This window comes from Brassica oleracea, chromosome C2 (assembly GCF_000695525.1).
Source record: "Brassica oleracea var. oleracea cultivar TO1000 chromosome C2, BOL, whole genome shotgun sequence".
Lineage (NCBI taxonomy): Eukaryota > Viridiplantae > Streptophyta > Magnoliopsida > Brassicales > Brassicaceae > Brassica > Brassica oleracea.
Window position 1 is genome coordinate 20,244,856 of NC_027749.1, and position 18,466 is coordinate 20,263,321.

The 18,466-nt window shown below is 35.3% G+C and overlaps 3 protein-coding genes and 1 long non-coding RNA gene across 10 annotated transcripts; 1 reads left to right on the top strand and 3 right to left on the bottom strand.

Moving 5' to 3' along the window:
* The first annotated feature begins 1,122 nt into the window (after window positions 1-1,122).
* LOC106327463 (NAD(P)H-quinone oxidoreductase subunit L, chloroplastic-like) lies at window positions 1,123-2,261 on the top strand. Its single transcript, XM_013765620.1, has 5 exons — window positions 1,123-1,350; window positions 1,428-1,517; window positions 1,600-1,707; window positions 1,792-1,886; window positions 1,975-2,261. The coding sequence occupies exons 1-5, from the start codon at window positions 1,216-1,218 to the stop codon at window positions 2,123-2,125; spliced, it is 579 nt and encodes a 192-aa protein (XP_013621074.1). The 5' UTR covers window positions 1,123-1,215; the 3' UTR covers window positions 2,126-2,261.
* On the bottom strand, window positions 2,134-5,406 carry LOC106327462 (transmembrane protein 214-like). The gene is made up of 9 exons (XM_013765619.1): window positions 4,886-5,406; window positions 4,627-4,764; window positions 4,271-4,459; window positions 4,052-4,189; window positions 3,839-3,957; window positions 3,624-3,756; window positions 3,416-3,545; window positions 2,722-2,948; window positions 2,134-2,647 (listed from the first exon to the last, which is right to left on the bottom strand). Exons 1-9 carry the CDS (start codon window positions 5,333-5,335, stop codon window positions 2,390-2,392), a joined length of 1,782 nt encoding a protein of 593 aa, XP_013621073.1. The 5' UTR covers window positions 5,336-5,406; the 3' UTR covers window positions 2,134-2,389.
* Window positions 5,407-11,509: 6,103 nt separating this feature from the next.
* On the bottom strand, window positions 11,510-13,009 carry LOC106325589 (uncharacterized protein At4g22758). Of its 2 annotated transcripts, XM_013763636.1 has the most exons (3): window positions 12,420-13,009; window positions 12,171-12,325; window positions 11,510-12,021 (listed from the first exon to the last, which is right to left on the bottom strand). In XM_013763636.1, exons 1-3 carry the CDS (start codon window positions 12,646-12,648, stop codon window positions 11,998-12,000), a joined length of 408 nt encoding a protein of 135 aa, XP_013619090.1. In that variant the 5' UTR covers window positions 12,649-13,009; the 3' UTR covers window positions 11,510-11,997. The 2 variants fall into 2 exon arrangements, with proteins under 2 accessions (XP_013619090.1, XP_013619091.1); XM_013763637.1 differs by lacking the exon at window positions 11,510-12,021 and having other exon boundaries at window positions 12,046-12,325.
* A 903-nt stretch (window positions 13,010-13,912) lies between these two features.
* On the bottom strand, window positions 13,913-16,885 carry LOC106322693. Of its 6 annotated transcripts, XR_001266495.1 has the most exons (6): window positions 16,485-16,885; window positions 16,138-16,285; window positions 15,892-16,032; window positions 15,604-15,746; window positions 14,602-14,668; window positions 13,913-14,437 (listed from the first exon to the last, which is right to left on the bottom strand). It is a non-coding gene; the product is annotated as an uncharacterized LOC106322693 (long non-coding RNA). The 6 variants fall into 6 exon arrangements; XR_001266493.1 differs by having other exon boundaries at window positions 14,602-15,746; XR_001266494.1 differs by having other exon boundaries at window positions 15,604-16,032.
* Between the last annotated feature and the right edge of the window lie 1,581 nt (window positions 16,886-18,466).

Below are 18,466 nucleotides of genomic sequence, written 5' to 3' on the forward strand. Positions count from 1 at the left end.
TTTAACTGGAAAAGACAAGCATTAAAATAGGTAGGTTTATTTAATGATATTAAGTTTAAATTTGATTAAGGAAAACTCATTACTTTAACTGGAAAAGACAAGCATTAAAATAAGTAGTTTAATTTAATTCTCAATAGCATGGAAGTGTGAATAAGTTAGAAAACTTAGGGCTATTTTTTAATGGGTACTTATCTTTTAATAATAGAGATGGATACATTCTTTCCTAATTTTGTATTTTTCTTCTTTAATTTTCTAAAATCATTAGATATTCATTACAACTTACAGTTGGAGAAGCCCTATTGCGCCTTTTACGTTTGATTTGGTAGAAACCATAACGTAATGGTTTATATCATAATTGTTTGACTTATGACTCTCATTTGTGTTTCTATATTAAGGTGCTTGCCATTATAGAAAACACTTTACATTCATACGAGCAACAACAAAATTATCTCATGTTGAATAGTTATGTTTTCGAGTATGAGAGTACGAACATAAAAAGGTTTGATTGATTATATCTTTTGTGTTGGAAGATAGAAACACATCAGTTATATCCTGGAAATGTGAGCCTTATAAAACCGTCACACTATGGACGTTTAAAAATCTAAAGAAAGAGATTTGTCATCTGGACTATACAGTTCTTCTTTATAAATTTATTTCGGTATTGTAATTTATATTTAATGTTCTTATTAATTTTTATAAATATCAGTTGTCCCATTGTATTAAATTAAAGTTATTACATTATTAAATCTTTAAAATTGTTTATTAGTGATATCACTAACTTAGTATTCTGAACAATATGAAAACTTAGAGTCAAACTCACTGGTTGATTACATGAAAAAAATGTGGTCCTAAAGCAATTCATCTTATAATAGAGTTATAGATTATATGATGATATAATGTGTTATCCAATGTTTTAAAAAAAACAACGCGTCTAATAATAGGCATATATTATTATATAAATGTTAGTTAAATTGTGAGAGCAATCATGTGACTTGTAAGCAACCATTACTGTGAAATCACGAAAAAAAAAAGAAGAAGAAGAAGAAGAATACACAACAAAATGCCAAAACTCAACGTGAGACCTCCATATGACACGTGGAATTTATGGAATACAAAACAAAGGCTGCTTGAAGCAAATACTCTCTTTGCCATTAGAACCAATCTCAAGAGATAAGGAAAAGAAAACTTCACAAGACAGAACACAGAGAGAGAGAGATGAGCCGTTGCTGCTCTCTTGGGCTCTGTGCCCCGAACGCGTTGTCTCTTTATTCAAGCCCTCGCAGTGTCAAAGCTCCTCTCTGTATTACATCTCACACCAAACCCATCTCTAACACCGATTCTCTTCTTCATGTAAGACCCCCCTTCTAACTTGTGATGATTAGAGCCATCTCTGATAACTTGGGTTTGACTTTTATTATTTACCACAGAATATTGCCAAGATGAGAGCAAAGGCTGGTGACTTCTTTGGAGCAAAGAAGACAATCTTTGCAGCTCAACTCGGGACAGTTCTTGCCACGGTAAAGAAACATACAAGACCTCATCTACCATTGAAAAATATGAGAGAAAAGAGTAGTACTAAAAAAAACTTTAGTTTTGCAGATTGATCACCCGGCCTTGGCAATAACTGGAGTCAACCACGAGCAGGAACTGAGCAGCGTTGTGCTCGATATCGGTATCATATCGGTCTGGTACTTCCTCGTAATGCCAGTAAGTATATGGTGCAAACCATTGTAGCATTTTCAAAGACTTGCATGTTTCCTGATCGATATTACTTCAAAATTGTGTTATTAGCCAATTATCATGAACTGGCTGAGAGTAAGATGGTACAGAAGGAAGTTCTTCGAGATGTATCTACAGTTCATGTGCGTCTTCATGTTCTTCCCCGGGTAAGTATAGTATCCATACCCACCACATTATTCGCCTTGATGCTTGCTCTCTCTCTCTGGTTATTACCAAAGTTTTATAACTTTGCAGGCTACTGCTATGGGCACCATTTCTCAACTTCAGAAAGTTCCCAAGAGATCCGTCTATGAAGTATCCTTGGGACAAACCAAAAGACCCTTCCACTATCAAGAACGGTTACCTTAAGTACCCATTTGCTCAGCCAGAAGATTATGACTACTAAAATCTTGATTTACAGAAAGTTTGTTATATATCTTGTGACTGTATACACTCTTCTTATACTCAGGCATAAGGCTCTATGTTCAATATAATCATATGGCTATTAAACTCAAAACATATAATAAACAGAAATAACTTTATTCTCATTGTCAAATTTCTTTCAAAACTTTGCATCTTTGGGAGTAAAAGGCTTTTAACTTTCAAGTAAATTCTCTACACGGACGATAACTTATCGTATCGTCCTCAGGTTGTTTTCGTCTCTCTTCTCTCAGTTCTTTAAAGCTGTGATGATTGGATTATAGTATTGGTGCAGCTCCAATGAGTCCACCAGGTTCTTCAGCTCGGTTGTAACCTCAGGGTTGGATGCTAGAACAGCTGCAGCAGCGGCTAGAACCATAACAGCAATGGCTGTTCCTTTGAGGCAGCCACTTCCACGGGAGAGTCTCCCTGATATCACTTTGCATGACTTGTCAGCTTCTTTGTAGAGAGAAACATTGGCTCTTCCTTCAGTGATGGCTTCCTCGTTCTAGAAACATCACAGGAAAGTTCAGAGATGAGTTCAGAGTGAAATTAGTAGTTTAATAGAGTAAGAGGCGTTACCTTTAGCCTGAAGCTCTTCATAGTTCGGTTGAGAGTGGCAGTATCACTCGGTGATGATGATAGCTTGACAGAATGGTCCTTCCATTCATCAACAAGCCTTTTGAGAACAGCAACACTAGCTTCAAGATTCTCCTTGTAGAGATTGTCCCAGTGCTTGCAGCAATCCACGTTTTCGGACACGGCCCATATAGCGTTTGCTGTAGCTTCCTTGGCTAGAACAGGGTTTCCTGTAACAACGGAAACACATTACAACTCTATTGGGAGAAGAGAGTCAAGGATTAGAGTAGGTGAGCACATTTATCGGGAACCAAAATTTTATTCAACACTATAAACCGAATTACCAAAATACTTTTTATCCAAAATATTTTAAATTATCCAAATTATTCAAAATTTTATCCGAAAGCCCGAAAAATCTGATCTGATCTTTAATCCGAAAAAACCCGGATTTTCTAAGTTTTTAACCCGAATTAACCAAAAAATTGGAACCAAACCGCAACCGAATAGGATATGAAACCCGGATCTTTGTTACCTGAACCGAACCGTAAAAAGGAAAAGACCGAACCACAGGCGAACAAATTTTCTATATATCCGAACGGATCCTAAACCTTTAAAACCAAAAAACTGAAGAACCTAATAACCGAACCGGAACCGAATGTCTAGGCCTAGATTAAAGGCTTCGTTTTGTTACTAATACCTTCTCCAGCTAACCTCAGAGAGAAAGTGAATATCTGTTGTGTGACTTGTTTCATGGCCTTGCTCCCTGGTGCACCGGCAAGAGCAACTTCCTTCAGCAAGGGATACACTGCCTCAAACCTCTCTGTAGCCTGTGTGCATCAGAGACCATGCTTGTGATCAGAATCAAGCTTTTATTGTTTTATAAATTCCAATACTTTACTACTTACCTTAACTCTTGCGGATGAAGCAGGGAATGTAATCCGGACCAAGATCTCAAACATGGGAGGTGGAATCAATCGCTCTCCCTTCCTAACAGCTCCGTTTACAAGTATGGTCCTAGCCTTTGGATTCGACAACATTCTGATAACAAAAATTGCATAAAACAAGATTAGATGATCTGTCAAACATAAAGGCAAAGGAGATCACAATAAAAATGACTCACTTCTCTACCAACTGCAGGATGAGATCTCTTGACTGAGGGTTGCAGTTCTTATTACCGACTACAGGTAACAAGTTGTGTGCCCATGACAACAACCCTACGGATAGATCACCTTGAGACGCCTGTCCACATTCCACATTTTACAAAATTTCAGATATTAAACACAAAATTCAACACTTTTGTTCCTAATTCAAACAAGAAAGAAAACAAACAAACCTGAGCCATCATCCAAACTATAACCGGAAGCTTGTCCTGTCCTTGATACTTGGCATTCTCCCTCAGAGTTGGCAATACATTAGTCAAAGCATCAGGCTTCCTACGCAATACCATTGCTAATGCAACAAAAATTGCCACCTAAGAAACATAACAAAACGGAGTTATTAATCCAAAGTTAAACTAGATACATTCAAACTGATGAGTACTAGCAAACAATACCTGAGATTTGGAAGGAGTCTGTTGTGCACCTTTCTTCCCACCTTTAGCACCTCCTTGATGAGCTGCCAAGTCTGTGAGAATACAATCAAACGCCCACAACACAAACCCTCCAAGGGCTTCAACTGGACGTTGGTTGATCCAATCCACTGATGTTTTGTAGACTGGTTCAGGAACATGAGCCAAAGGAACCTGTTGACCAAAGGTATAAGCTTTAACAACCTCATCACACATAAACACATAATCCCCCAAATCCGAAACTTCAACATGTAATATTATAGTTTCGTCCCCACAATCACTTAAACCGGAGACCTCTGACACAATGGTCATCACAAAGAGACTTAAAAAAGGTAGCTTACATCAATCAACTTGGACAAAGGAGACTCTTTGAACATCTTCACCCATGGAAACTGCACAGATGACACTCCTGAAAGTGCTCTCCCAAAGTAATCAGCAAACCTCATCAGCTGAATCTCCGGCTGAGTAGCATACGCTTCCTATCAACAAACAACAACACGAACAAGAAAGTTTAGATTTTGATTTGTGGGTTATCGATTTCAGATCAGAACTCAACTAAAAGTTTGAATTTTGATTTCAAATCAGAACTCAAATCCTTACCGATGCTTCGATGAGGAAAGCTTCGAGATTTGAAGGATCGATCTTCGCAGCAGCTTCAGGCAACGACACTTTAGGCTTCTTCTCCTTCTTAGGTTTCGGCTTCTTAGTCTCCTCCGCCTTCTTCTTCTCATTCATCGCCGCGATCTCATCGTCGCTCTCATCGTAACCGTAAGATCTCGAGCCGTTGGGTTCATCCTCCACGTCAACAGCAGCCATCTTCGCCGCGAGGATCCGCTTCCTTCGATCCTCGGCTTGCTCCTCGAGTGAACGGAAGACGTTATCGCCGTTAGCTACGTCAACATTTTTGCCGTTAGTCGCCGTCTGATCCGCCGGTTTCTGTTTACGGTGGCGTTTGGGGTAGACGACTTTCTTCCATCCGTGGTCGACGTGGGTGGTGTTGCCGTTGTAGGTCTCGAAGCCGTCGTAGTCGATAGATTCGATCGGATCCATTGTAAAGTTTCTAGCTTTCTCTCTCTCTCTCTCCGGCGTGAAAAAACAGAGACCAAAGTAGACGAGGGAAGAAATGATTTTTATATATGGAAATTAGGGAAGAGGAATATAAAACAAAATCCTTAATTTTTATTTAATCTTCGAAATTGCCATTGTTATATGTGTCAAACAGATTATAAACCAATCATTTTGGGATTTTTGTTTCTTTTTTAATTAATCACGTTTTTAGTTTCATTGTTTTAGGATTAGTGATTACTTTTCTCCAACATTTTAGAAAAGGGTGAAAACAATTTTGTTTTGAAAAAAAATTGTTTTTTAATGTTTTCAGACATTTTCGTCCTTACCATCTACCTAATTTTGAAAAGTTTTTACCGATTGCCTAAACATTTTATATTCTATGTACATTCAACTAATTTACTCTTTATTTAACTGTAAATATAGATGTTCTATATTCTAATCAGATTTTTCAATAAAAAGACCCGATATCCTTTTTTTTTGAACACCTAAAAGATCCGATATCCAATATGTTGTTTTGGTAACGTTTGTTTCATTATTTTAGAGATATGGTAAAATGATCCATGACAAGAGTCTCCGCTTAGCCTGTCACTCTCATAAAGTCTTACGTTTCGGCTTGTTATTCAACAAAATAAACGGAAAAGATACATGCGTGATAACTGATAAGTCTAATCGTCTATGTAATCTTTTTCATATCATAATTGTAAGATCATAATAAATCAGCGTTAAAAAAAAAAACTGATAAACCTAACATACTTAATTAGAGAATTTAAACTTTAGATAACGTTTCCAAAGTCTGATACTCCTATTTTGTCAACATGATCTTGATTTCAAAGTTAAAAGTTCAAAGTTCAAAGTTCAAATTTCAAATCATCATTCGTCTTTTAATTATAAAGTAGCATAAATTTGTATACGTAACGTTTTAATTTACATGTCATTTCTAATGCTAGCAAATGTCAAAGGTCCCATAGAAAAAAAAATTGAATTTTTATATAGTAAATGAACAAAAATCCACATATGGTAAAGTGCAACTAAGATATCCCGAGCTAAACCCCAACCCCGACTATCTCGATACAAAAATAGCTGTATTCTTTAATAAAAGCTTCGGTATTCATCGGTACATGTTTTTTCTCCCGAGAGAACAAAATCTACATGTAGGTAACAACAAATAATATAAGTTTTTAATGAGTATTCTTCAAATTTTTAATGGTTTATCATGGTCGTCAAGAATCAGGAATGGGCTGGATTATTCGAAATAAATTTTGTATAGTTCTTGACTGTGGATTGGGCATATTTGAAGGTCGAAGTACAGTAGAAGAAGGTGAATGTACTGCATTAATTTGGGTTATTCAGGCAGCTTACTCATTGGGATACAAGAAAGTGATCTTCGAAGGAGATAATATACAAGTCACAAGATGTTTACAAACTGCAAGCATTAACCTACGATTGGAGAATTATCTAAAGACTATCTCGGCTTGGAAATCTCATTTCCATAACATCAGGTTTATGTATCGTAGTAGGTCTGCAAATTCATGTGCAGATTTGTTAGCCAAAAAATCTTTAACATCTGATAATGCATGGAGTGTGTTCCATACGTGTCCCCCATTTTTGTATAACAATGTTATGACTGATCTTTTAATATAAACGGAACTTAGTCGAAAAAAAAAGAACCTGCAGAGTTCTAAAAAGATGAAAACTCATTGCTAAATGTTTCTAGAGAGTGAACAGTAAATGGAAACTGATGTCTATGGTGGTGGTGAATTAGACCACGTATAGTCAAAAATATGTGCCCAAGTAATATAAATTACGGAAAATCGCATTAAAAACATTCAAAGCGACAGTTTAAATTTCTAATGATAGCAAATGTCAAAGGTCCCATAGAAAAAAAATTTGAATTTTTATATAGTAAATGAACAAAAATCCACATATGGTAAAGTGCAACTAAGATATCGCGAACTAAACCCCAACCCCGACTATCTCGATACAAAAATAGTTGTATTCTTTAATAAAAGCTTCGGTATTCATCGGTACATGTTTTTTCTCCCGAGAGAACAAAATCTACATGTAGGTAACAACAAATAATATAAGTTTTTAATGAGTATTCTTCAAATTTTTAATGGTTTATTGTTCTAAAGAATCTGCAGAGTTTTAAAAAGATGGAAACTCATTGCTAAATGTTTCTAGAGAGTGAACAGTAAATGGAAACTGATGTCTATGGTGGTGGTGAATTAGACCACGTATAGTCAAAAATATGTGCCCAAGTAATATAAATTACGGAAAATCGCATTAAAAACATTCAAAGCGGCAGTTTAAATTTCTAATGCTAGCAAATGTCAAAGGTCCCATAGAAAAAAAAAGAAAATTGAATTTTTATATAGTAAATGGACAAAACTCCACATATCGTAAAGTGCAACTAAGATATCGCGAACTAAACCCCAACCCCGATTATCTCGATAAAAAATAGCTGTATTCTTTAATAAAAGCTTCGGTATTCATCGGTACATGTTTTTTCTCCCGAGAGAACAAAATCTACATGTAGGTAACAACAAATAATATAAGTTTTTAATGAGTATTCTTCAAATTTTTAATGGTTTATTGTTCTAAAGAACCTGCAGAGTTCTAAAAAGATGAAAACTCATTGCTAAATGTTTCTAGAGAGTGAACAGTAAATGGAAACTGATGTCTATGGTGGTGGTGAATTAGACCACGTATAGTCAAAAATATGTGGCTAAGTAATATAAATTACGGAAAATCGCATTAAAAACATTCAAAGCGGCAGTTTAAATTTCTAACATTTTTTATTAGGCTGTAAATGGTGACTAAAGAAATGAGTGGGAATAGTGAATTTTTTATCTTTTCTTACAATTTACACCATTTACAAGGAATATTTATTACCAATGATTCCTTAACATTCTTTAACATTTAAGAAACAAAAGGTTATAATTATTTCTTATCAAATTAGAAGATGAATATATTTTTCTCTTATTTATTTTTCTTTCATTCTTTTCCTTTTTATTCCTTGTATTCCTTTAATGGTTACCAATTAGAGGCTAAATTTTCAACCTAACATATGTATTACAAAAAGCCTTCAACTTGACTTACTTGTTCGTCAAGTCAAGAATGTGGCCGAAACTATTCATTTACGGATCAAAAGTAATGAGGTGTCAGTTTCTAATAAAGGTAAAAATAAAAATAATTAAAAATAAATAAAATATATAAATTTAAAAAATTAAATAAAATTAGAAAAAGTATTTGTTTTTAAAACCTAATTTTCTTAAAAAAATTTACATGTCCAAATAATTAATCTAAAACTTTCTAAAACTAAAAAAATATTCATATAATTTATCAATTGTTTAAAATTTAAGAAAATTAAAAATTCAAATTACTTGAATTTTTATAAGTTTAATAATTTCTTAAGGTTTGAATTTTTCTTTTGAGTTTTATTATGTTTAATAATTTTACTTAATTTTTTTTTAACTAGAAATTTTTTATTTTTATTTAATCTTAGACAATTTATAAAATTATTTTAATATTTGTTTTAGTTTTATAAAGTTTAAGATCAATTATTTGAACATTTATTTTTTTAATTACGTTTTTTCTAAAATAAAGGCATTTTCTAATTTTTATTTAATTGTCAGATTTTATTTAATTTAGTTATTTTTTTATTAAAAACTAACACATCATCACTTTTTATCCGTAAATGAATAGTTCCTACACATTATTGACTTGATGAATAAGCAAATTAAGTTGAAGGTTTTTTTTTATACATATGTCAATTTTTTTAAAAAATCAAAAATTTTATTTTTATTTAATCTTAGACAATTTATAAAATTATTAGATTTTTTTTTTAGTTTTATAAAGTTTAAGATTAATTATTTAAACATTTTTTTTAATTACGTTTTTTTCTAAAAAATCATTTTATTATTTTTATTTAATTTTCAAATTTATTTATTTTAGTTATTTTTTATTAAAAACTAACACATCATCACTTTTGATCCGTAAATGAATAGTTCCTACACATTCTTGACTTGATTAATAAGCAAATTAAGTTGAAGGTTTTTTAATAAGCAAATTAAGTTGAAGGTTTTTTGTGATACATATGTCAGGTTGAGGGTTTAAGTGCTAGTAAAAAACGTTGGAAGTTTAAAGTGTTAGTAAGTGCCACATTTATGGTTTTTTTGTGATTTTTTCTCACAAGTTACTGAACCATACATCTATATATCAAAACATGAACTTTCTGTTTTGGAAAAGAAAAAAGGTGGTTTCTTTGAGACCACAATTCGATATCTTCCCATGGATATGTTGGTACATTTATAAGGCTAGGGACGACAAACTCTTTAATGAGAAAGTTGTATCCCTGATTGAAACTCTTCAACTTGCTTCCCTTTTTGGCGGAATGTTAGATAAAGGCTAATGAAAAGTAGGAAGCGAATGAGGATCATGAAGATCCTTCTACTACAAAGTTTTAGACAGTGCCTCTTGGGATACCTCGAATCTCTACCTCCCAAATTGATGCTTCATGGATCGATAATGGCAATGTCAGTGGCTTAGAGTGGAGTCTTAAGGATCAAATGGATTCTGAAGCTTTACATGCTGAGATGAAAAGCTTACTTTGGGAAACTTCATGTATAAGAGACAAGAGGATAACCTTGAACTGTTTCGAGACGGACTGTTCGAACCTAGTGGACATGACTACGAATCTAATGTACTGGCCATCACTTGCGACAGAGATTGAGGTGCTCTAGAGACTACATGAGGACTTCGAGGACGTGAGCCTGATTCATATTCGTAGGAGTAGTCATGGTCGGACGGACTCGTTAGCGAAAGAGGGAAGGAACAAATATCGTATTTTCTCCCATGTAAATCAGACACGGACAGACGGAAGTGCTCTTCGGAGAAGCGGCTCGTTTGGCCACAACTTGATTTAGTTAAATGGGTAGTTGACAAAAAAAACATGTGATCATTTGTGTTTTTCACCATATCACAAAAAGATTAATCTAAATTCTATTTTCAGCAAATGTAATGTGATAGACAATATTTTAGCACAACATTTCTCTGACTATATTAATCAAAATGGCTATTCAGTCACTAACCACTACTATAGTTTTCACTTTGCAAATAAGCACAGCAGTTAACTAACTATTAATAAAAATAAAATATTTTGTAGCTCAAACAATATATCAAGATATTTCAGTTTGGATCCACTTTGCTTTTTGTTTAACCATCTGCTATTTTTATTTAATCAGTTACAGAATAGTTGGTCAACAACTTTTTCTGTTGCTATACATATTTCGTTTTTTTGGTCAAAACTCAAAACATACTTCTATGTGCAAGACAAAACATATTGGTTGCTAGTGATTAATACTTTTGCGAGTGGGAGGTACTTGTCTCCTGATTGTTATTGTCGCAAAAGACCTTTTCGTTAACTGAGTTTGTCCGTGTGAACAAATGAAACATGTGATCGAGAATGATCTTGTGACCTTGGTGCGGTGTCTTCCAAAGACTTGACTGTGAGAACTTTTTTTTTTGAACAACCCTTGACTGTGAGAACTAGAAAACGGAAAAACGAAGAGATATATATATGGCCCAGACCATTGTTGGGCTTTGTCCTTTGAAGAGATAGACGTGTTTGAAAATGAGGCATCAGGTGCAAATGGTCTAAATTTTACTTAAGTTTCACCTATCAACTGAAAATTTAGCTTAGTTAAAATTGTTACTTTTCAAAAGGATAGAGGAGAAGCATATGATAGAAATTGTTATTCATCACCCCTTGCATCCAAAGTGTTCTATATTGAGAGTGAAAAACTGGTCTCCCATGAGAAGTAGATTGTATTTCCTCTATTGATGAACTTCAATGGTCTGTTCAAATCGAGTCTTGTATGTTTTAACCATCCAGCCCATTAAACTTCTAATAGTTGGACCTTAAAAGCCCTTAGTTTATTTGAATCGCTCGTTGATATTTTTCGCCACAAATTCTTCTTCTAGCTTCCTCACCGAAGTTGTGTTAATTTTCTCCAAGTTTACAGATGTACGAATTCACAACATACATAAACAACAAGTACCGCAAGTATGGTACCTGAGGAAACTAAGAAAGAAAAGGATAATCTAAGTACCTGAGGAAACTAAGAAAGAAAAGGATAATCTAATATATTTTCTCCTCGAGTAAATTGTGTGTAGTGATTGTGTAGAGCTTAGTCATAATAGTTTACTATATACTGTATATGTCTCAAAACCTTAGCGTGATGTACACGTTTCAGCGAGACACAAACACATCGTGTCATTTTAGTACTTCTAGAAGCATCTAGAAATATAAGTGTTGGATAATGAGAGTTGGGCAGGGATCGTTTTCGTGATGGAAGAAGTAAAACACGTGAAGCACGGCAAGGCTGTGGAATGCACGGTTAGTACGGAATCTACTCTACTGTATTGATCATTATCTGTACTTTTTTTTTTTGTTTCTTCTGTTGCAAAGTTTCTTTAGCCTTTTTTAATCAACACATATTTGATCATTTTTATTTTTGGATTCTACGTTGACGTCTCCTCTTCACCATATTATTCTTCTCATCACGGGCACAACACATACCACTGAATCACTGTATCAGCTCTGTTACTATAAAGTAATAGACTAGTGACGTTTGTTTGTTTGGTTATTCACACGACACAGCCAATACTTTGTTCAAATAAAAGTCAAAGAGTGGAGAAAAAAACTGAAACTTTTATTTCCGACAAAGCCAATATTGTCAACAGAAGCTTCTGGAATCAAATCATAAGAAAATAAAAGTTGGGTCTGAAAAAGAAAGAATCTTTAATGGGTGGAGACTCTGAGACTGAAGGACTTGTTGATCCAAGCTTTGAAGCTTCCTCCTTTTCTAGCTCCATCACCTTCCTTGACCACCTTATTCTTCTCCTCTGGCTTCCTACACAGAGTAAAGTTCCTTGCACCAAGCGATCCAATACCTTTCCACGCGCTCATAGCTGTCAAAAAAAAAACCAAAAACCGGTTTAGTAAACAAATTAGGTTACAAAAAATCAATTCGAATGAGGATTAGGAAATTAATTGGTTACTTACATTCAGGTCCAACCATGGGACAATAGAGAATGAAATCATTGAAGTCGGATCCGAGAAGAGGAAGGCGACCTTCACGAGCGTAGCACTTGAGAGCAGTGTCGATAACCGAAGCTACGAGATCTTCTTCGTACGCAAGGAACCGGATCGGACCGGCGCTACCGAGAACGGTAACGCTGATAAGGATTCTGTTTCCCTTAGCGTTCTTCTTCTGCTTGTTGTAGAGCAACATCTTCGAAAAAAAATTCAGCAGAAATAAAACCCTAAATTTACGAGATGAAACTAGGGTTTGTTGATGAGATTGAGATTCACGGGTCGAGGCCGAGGCAGCGAAAGTACCAGCCTTCTTTGCAGGAACCGAAAGAGAAAGCAGAGGAAGAAGAGAGGGGGAGGAGGAAGCTTGCTCTTTGGATGTGAAGGGGGAAAGTAAACTTATCACCAATCGGATTCGTTTCCACCATTCACAAACGGTTCCACGGTAAGATTAAGATCGAAATCGTGGAAGGGAGAAGCACTTTTTGGTTTTGGCGATGCGAGAAAGCAGAGAAGATTGTGACCAAGACAGAGAATGGATGTGATTGTTGAGCCGAGGGGTGTTTAAATAGGTTAGTTAGGGTTTTAGGTTTTTTTGGGAAAATTCCGTTTTGGTGCTTTTTCTAAAACGTACGTGTTTTATTTTCTCCCGTGTGTCTAACGAGTAATCAGGACCAGAATAGAAAATCAGAGTCGGTTCGGTTCAAAGCAATAAAAGAAAAAATCGATTAAATGAAAATTTTAAGATGATTGAGTGAAATATAGCTTTAAAATTTGTGGGGTAAAATTTAATCTAGAAACTTTTTTGTATACTTTAGTAAATAAGGATTTACAACTAATTTTTTCTGGATTGAAATTTATAAATAATACTAGGACAGAAAGCGCGGGATTATTTTTTGTTGACAAATTTATCAACATGTTGATTTGTTAACTAATATATTTGGCATGTGCGTTTGGTTTTTGGTTCGCTTCTAGATTGTACTTTTTGTGGTTTTTGGTTTTCGGTTCAAGAAATATATGAACCGTTTGATTATTTATAAATTTGAGTCTGGTTTAAATTTAGTTATTTTGGTTTTTGTTTGATTCAAATAGCAAGGTAAAATTTTGAATTCAATTCAAGCTCATAGATCTGAATATGGATATGGAATTTTCAATCTTGATTTTGATTAAGATAACTATATTTTTAATAGTTTTTTTTGGGCTTGTTGACAAAAAAAAAGAAGTATTTTCTTGGGCTCAACAAAAGGGTTAGTAGAATTGGTATGATAGTGTTATTATCTTGCTCAGACATATAAGTTAAACTTTGATCGTTATGGATTTGTATTTTGTTCATCATCCTATAACTAAAAACGAGTTAAAGCTTAAAAGTGAAGAAAAACTAACTCACCATATGCTATAAATGTCATTAGGAACCAAACATGTAGTTGGAAACATTTATCTTGATTTTTACGTTTAGAAAAATATGAGAAAAAAATTCTTATGTTTGCTTAATTGGCATGAGATCAAGATTTATAAAAATAGAATTAGTTCGATAGTTTATAAATCCTGCTTACAAAGATTATAAAAAAAAACGTGTTAGAAATCAATGACAACACAAGTAACACTCCAAAACATAAAAACCGAAGCAAGTGTCTTTGATGAGGTGTTATTTTGGATTGAGAAAAGAAACTTATGCGGTGGTTTCTTGACCACCACCTTGAGACCCGGTGCTGTAGAAGATTCTGGCTGGCTTACCAGCAAGTTGTAAAGTCCTCCAGAGACCACCAGTTTTATCTAAGAATACCTTGAACTGAGCAGCCATCATACCAAAGCAAAAGATAAAGCCATCAGCCTCGGCAAGGTCATTGGGGGTGATAAGAGGAGCATCACTCTTTGGCGGTGTACTCATTTAGAGAGCACATGTTTTTGGAGGTCTCTGGTACCTGTTAAGAACAAACACTTAGCTCGATGCTTCAGTATGAATGTCTTCTTATTTCTTTGAGAGGATGCTGAAAACATGCATCAGTGAGAGAAAAAGTGTTAAATCACTCAAAATATTATCACATATCATAAAGAATGGTGGCAAATAAAAGACATTCACCATAAATAAAAATATAGAAATATATTCCCTCTTCCATTCATAGAAAAGCTAGTAAAGAGAGCACTGACTGACCTGCCAGAGTTTCGCATCGACACCATCAACAGAAGCCGCACTTTCCTAATCTCTTGTGCTAGTTTCTCTACATGTCCGTACATTGAGTAGTAAGTGTTACACTCCACCACACTTGCTTAGGGGACAAATGGAAAACTCAATACTAAATAATGTTAAGTAAGAAAGAAAAGATGTTGCCTACAATTCAGTCATTAACTTCTTTGATGCTAAGCTTCTGATCAATTGTCAAAAGCCTAAAGATCAAAAAATGTCTGGAAAGCCATCAAAATTTAATAGCAGATAATCAAAAACCAGATTCTCGTGTCCATTGGTAATAACTAAATAATCCAGGAAGAAACTATGAGTTTAAGGACACTAAACAGAGAAATCTGTCAGAATTTCATACGTCTTCAGGGAAACATATCTTGTTTATTAAAATCGTGAACAGATCAAGATTAAACTACAACCCCAAGCCAAAATTTAATAAATACGGGACGGTTCAGCGCTATTCTAAACAAAACCTACTTTGAACAATTTTGCAATCGAGCCCTAAATCACATAAGAAATAAAGAAACCTATAAAACCTTAAGGATGTATTTAGAGAGAGAGAGAGAGAGAGATGAAAGGGAAATAAGTGAAAACATCTAAGACAACCTCCATTGGTTAAACCTTTAATGGGTTTTTAAAATTAATTTAATTGTTAATTGTGTACTGTATGAATTTTAGAACCCTTAATAATATAATTAGTTTTGACAAGGTCCAATGGGAGAACTCATATGAGGTTATTAAATTTTTTTTTTTGAAATTGAATTATTAAATTTAAATTTTACAAAACTTATAAATTATTGAATTTCATAAAATTTAAACAAATATGACATAAAAACATATTAAAAATAGAAATACAGATTTATAATTAGAAATTTTAAACAAACATGAAAGAAATGCATAAACGAGAAAAAGCCGATTAGTTGTAATCTTGATTTGCCGACTTCAATGAGTTTCAGACTCTATCTAAAATCATACCTGCCGGTGTTGCAATGGGTCAGAACAGAAAGCTTGTCAGGATTTTTGGCTTGCTACCTCATTAAGCTTGAACCAAAGGTCCCTATTGCTTTGTTTGAAGCGACATCATCTTCGAACATATTCTCAGCAGCTTCAATATATGCCTGAAGAATAAAGGCATAGGTAGTGAAGTGAACTTACAAAAGCAAAAAGGCTCAGCTCTGTGCAGATAAATGATACAGATAAAAGCCAAAAATGAATATGCATAGATGAAGCTATCATTCTGCGGTCGAAATCAAGTTCTCTAACCTATTAAAAAACACAAAGCTATCATCCAAGAGAAAGCAACCATTCTTCTGATACAAAAAAAAAACAGAACACGCGTTCCTCTAAATGCATCCATTTCTCTAAAGTTTGTTCCAAACAAATGATTCAAGAGCGTACTCTTCCCTGCAAATTCAATCATAAAAACATCAAAACCATCCCATAGCACGCATAAAACATGGATCCAAAAGAAGCAACAGCTTTTGCATTCAAAGGACTTTGAAAACATACCACTACTTTGTGGTCAGAACAGAAAGCTTGTCAGGATTTTTGGCTTGCTGCCTCATTAAGCTTGAACCAGAAAAAAAAAATGATTGGGATTGGGATTGAGATTAAAGTCAACTTCTTACATAGCACAATCAGTTTGTAAAGAAGTTCCCTGCGCAACACAAAAGACAATTTCGAATGATTAGTTCCCTTCCTTTGTCTCAACTCTCAACAATAAAATCAATTACAGAACCAGACTATGAATCTACAATCAAGATGCTGTAATTCCCCCAATGTTAAGACACATAAACCCTAAATCAATAAAATTAAAACTAATGATTAAGGCAATGTTAAAGAGGTGAGGCGCTTACAGGCAAGCGCAGCAGAGAAACTTGTCGGAGATTTCTTCATGGAGGAGGAGGTAGCAGCCGAGCAACAACGACGACGAGATTTCTCGGAAAGAAAAAAAACCTTCGACAAAGAGAGACGTATGGGGTTTCTACGTCTCTACCAGGGAAGGCAGCCAATACCAGTTCCAAAAATCCTATGTTAGACACTGGTTCTATGGTTTTATCTCTTTTTTTATTTATTTTTTTGGTTTTTTTTTAAGAACCTCCTATTAGAGTCACCGATGGAAATGCTCTAGCCGCATTGATGAGAGGAAAAAGAAGAAGAAGAAGAGGAAGGAGAAGAAGGTTTGGGGGTCGAATCGTGATCATCTTCGCCGGAATGATCAACGCGGATCAGAAGCTCCGACCTCATTTAGCCATGACGTTCTCTAGTTTTGTGTTGCCCATAAACAGAGACTGACTATATTTTATATATTACTAATCAAAACTATACTAAAAGCCAAATAACAAGCCTTCTGAAGCATCCCACGTTGGATGGAAAAATCGACCAGTAGTAATGCAGCAAATGACCAAGTCATCGGCGAGTTAAGTTGGTTTGGGCTTCTGATGTTTTCGGCCTGTTTTATCTGCATGTTTTCATCCCACAGTCTGCAGATGCTGGCCCGATGTGTTACGTGTTGTTGTCGTAACCCTAATTTGTTCTTCACTCACTTTTTGACTTCCATCTCTTCCATCTCTCTTTTCCCTGAACTCGTTTTGCCGAGTAATATCGCCATTAACTACTCTAATCAAACCTTGGCTAAGCTCATTCAATGGATTCTTTTCGCCTTCCTCTCCATTTTTCTATTTATGAATCTGTTTTCCTAGCTTATGTTTCCATCAAAGTTGATAATTTTCTCTCTGACATTCATCGCGATGGAACACACCGGCAAATCTTCGATCTCCACCGACCGCAAGACCAGCGAGAAGACCGTCGACTCCTTCGCGTCTGTGAAACCAAACGGGAAGTCCATTGATGCCTCCGTGGCTGTGATGAAACCTAACGAGAAGGCTGCTGTTTCATCTGCCAATCCGATGAACCCATACGCTGCTACCGCTCTCTCCTCCGCGTGTGTCGACCAGGTGATGTTGTTCAGAGATGTTTCCCACGGCCCACGCAAAGCTGACTTGAGGTTTCGTTTGATTCACTTCTGGGAGGCTCACAATCCAAACACGAAAACCCTGATTGGACAAGAGATGCTCCTTATCGACGAAGAGGTTTGTCCGTCTTTTTAGCTTCTTCCTCTTGCTTTAATATTGCTCGGTTGGGAGAGTATGGACTCTTACTTTAGTATGGTTTGATTGGGATAGTATTAGATGATTTGGATTTATTCACAGGGTACCGTTATTCAGGGTTTTGTCCCAGCCGGACGTGTTGGGACATTTGATCTGGTAGCTGGTTCTGTGTATAACCTGAGCAACTTTTTTGGATCCAGAAGCAAAAATCAGTATCGGGTTGCTGATCATGTCGCCACCGTATCATTTTCTTGGAATTCTTCTTTGTCGGTGCTTGAGAACCCTCCGGTTTTGATTCCAGAAGATAGGTTCAGGTTCCACAACTATGAGGAGTTTAAGGCCAATTGCGACTCCAGGGGTGATCTTTATGGTAAGACATGTTTGAATATTTAGTTTTGATGACACGTTTGGTATATGATTAGAGTTGATGTTTGATGTCTGCGTATTTAAATTGTTCTATCTCAGATTACGTTGGCCACATGAAGCTGGTGAATGGGCAGAGAATCACGAACCATATGATTCTTGACGAAGTTGACTTAGCAGAGAAGCGACATTTATGTGTTCATGTTCAGACACATGAGTAAGTTTGTTCTACTGTTATTGCTTTCATTGTTTTGTATATTATTTTTAACACATGGTTTCTATGTTATGTAGCAGACCGGTTATGAAGCTTTATATGTGGGACAAGGCTGCAGCCGACTTCTGCCAGAAATTCAAGTCGTATGGAA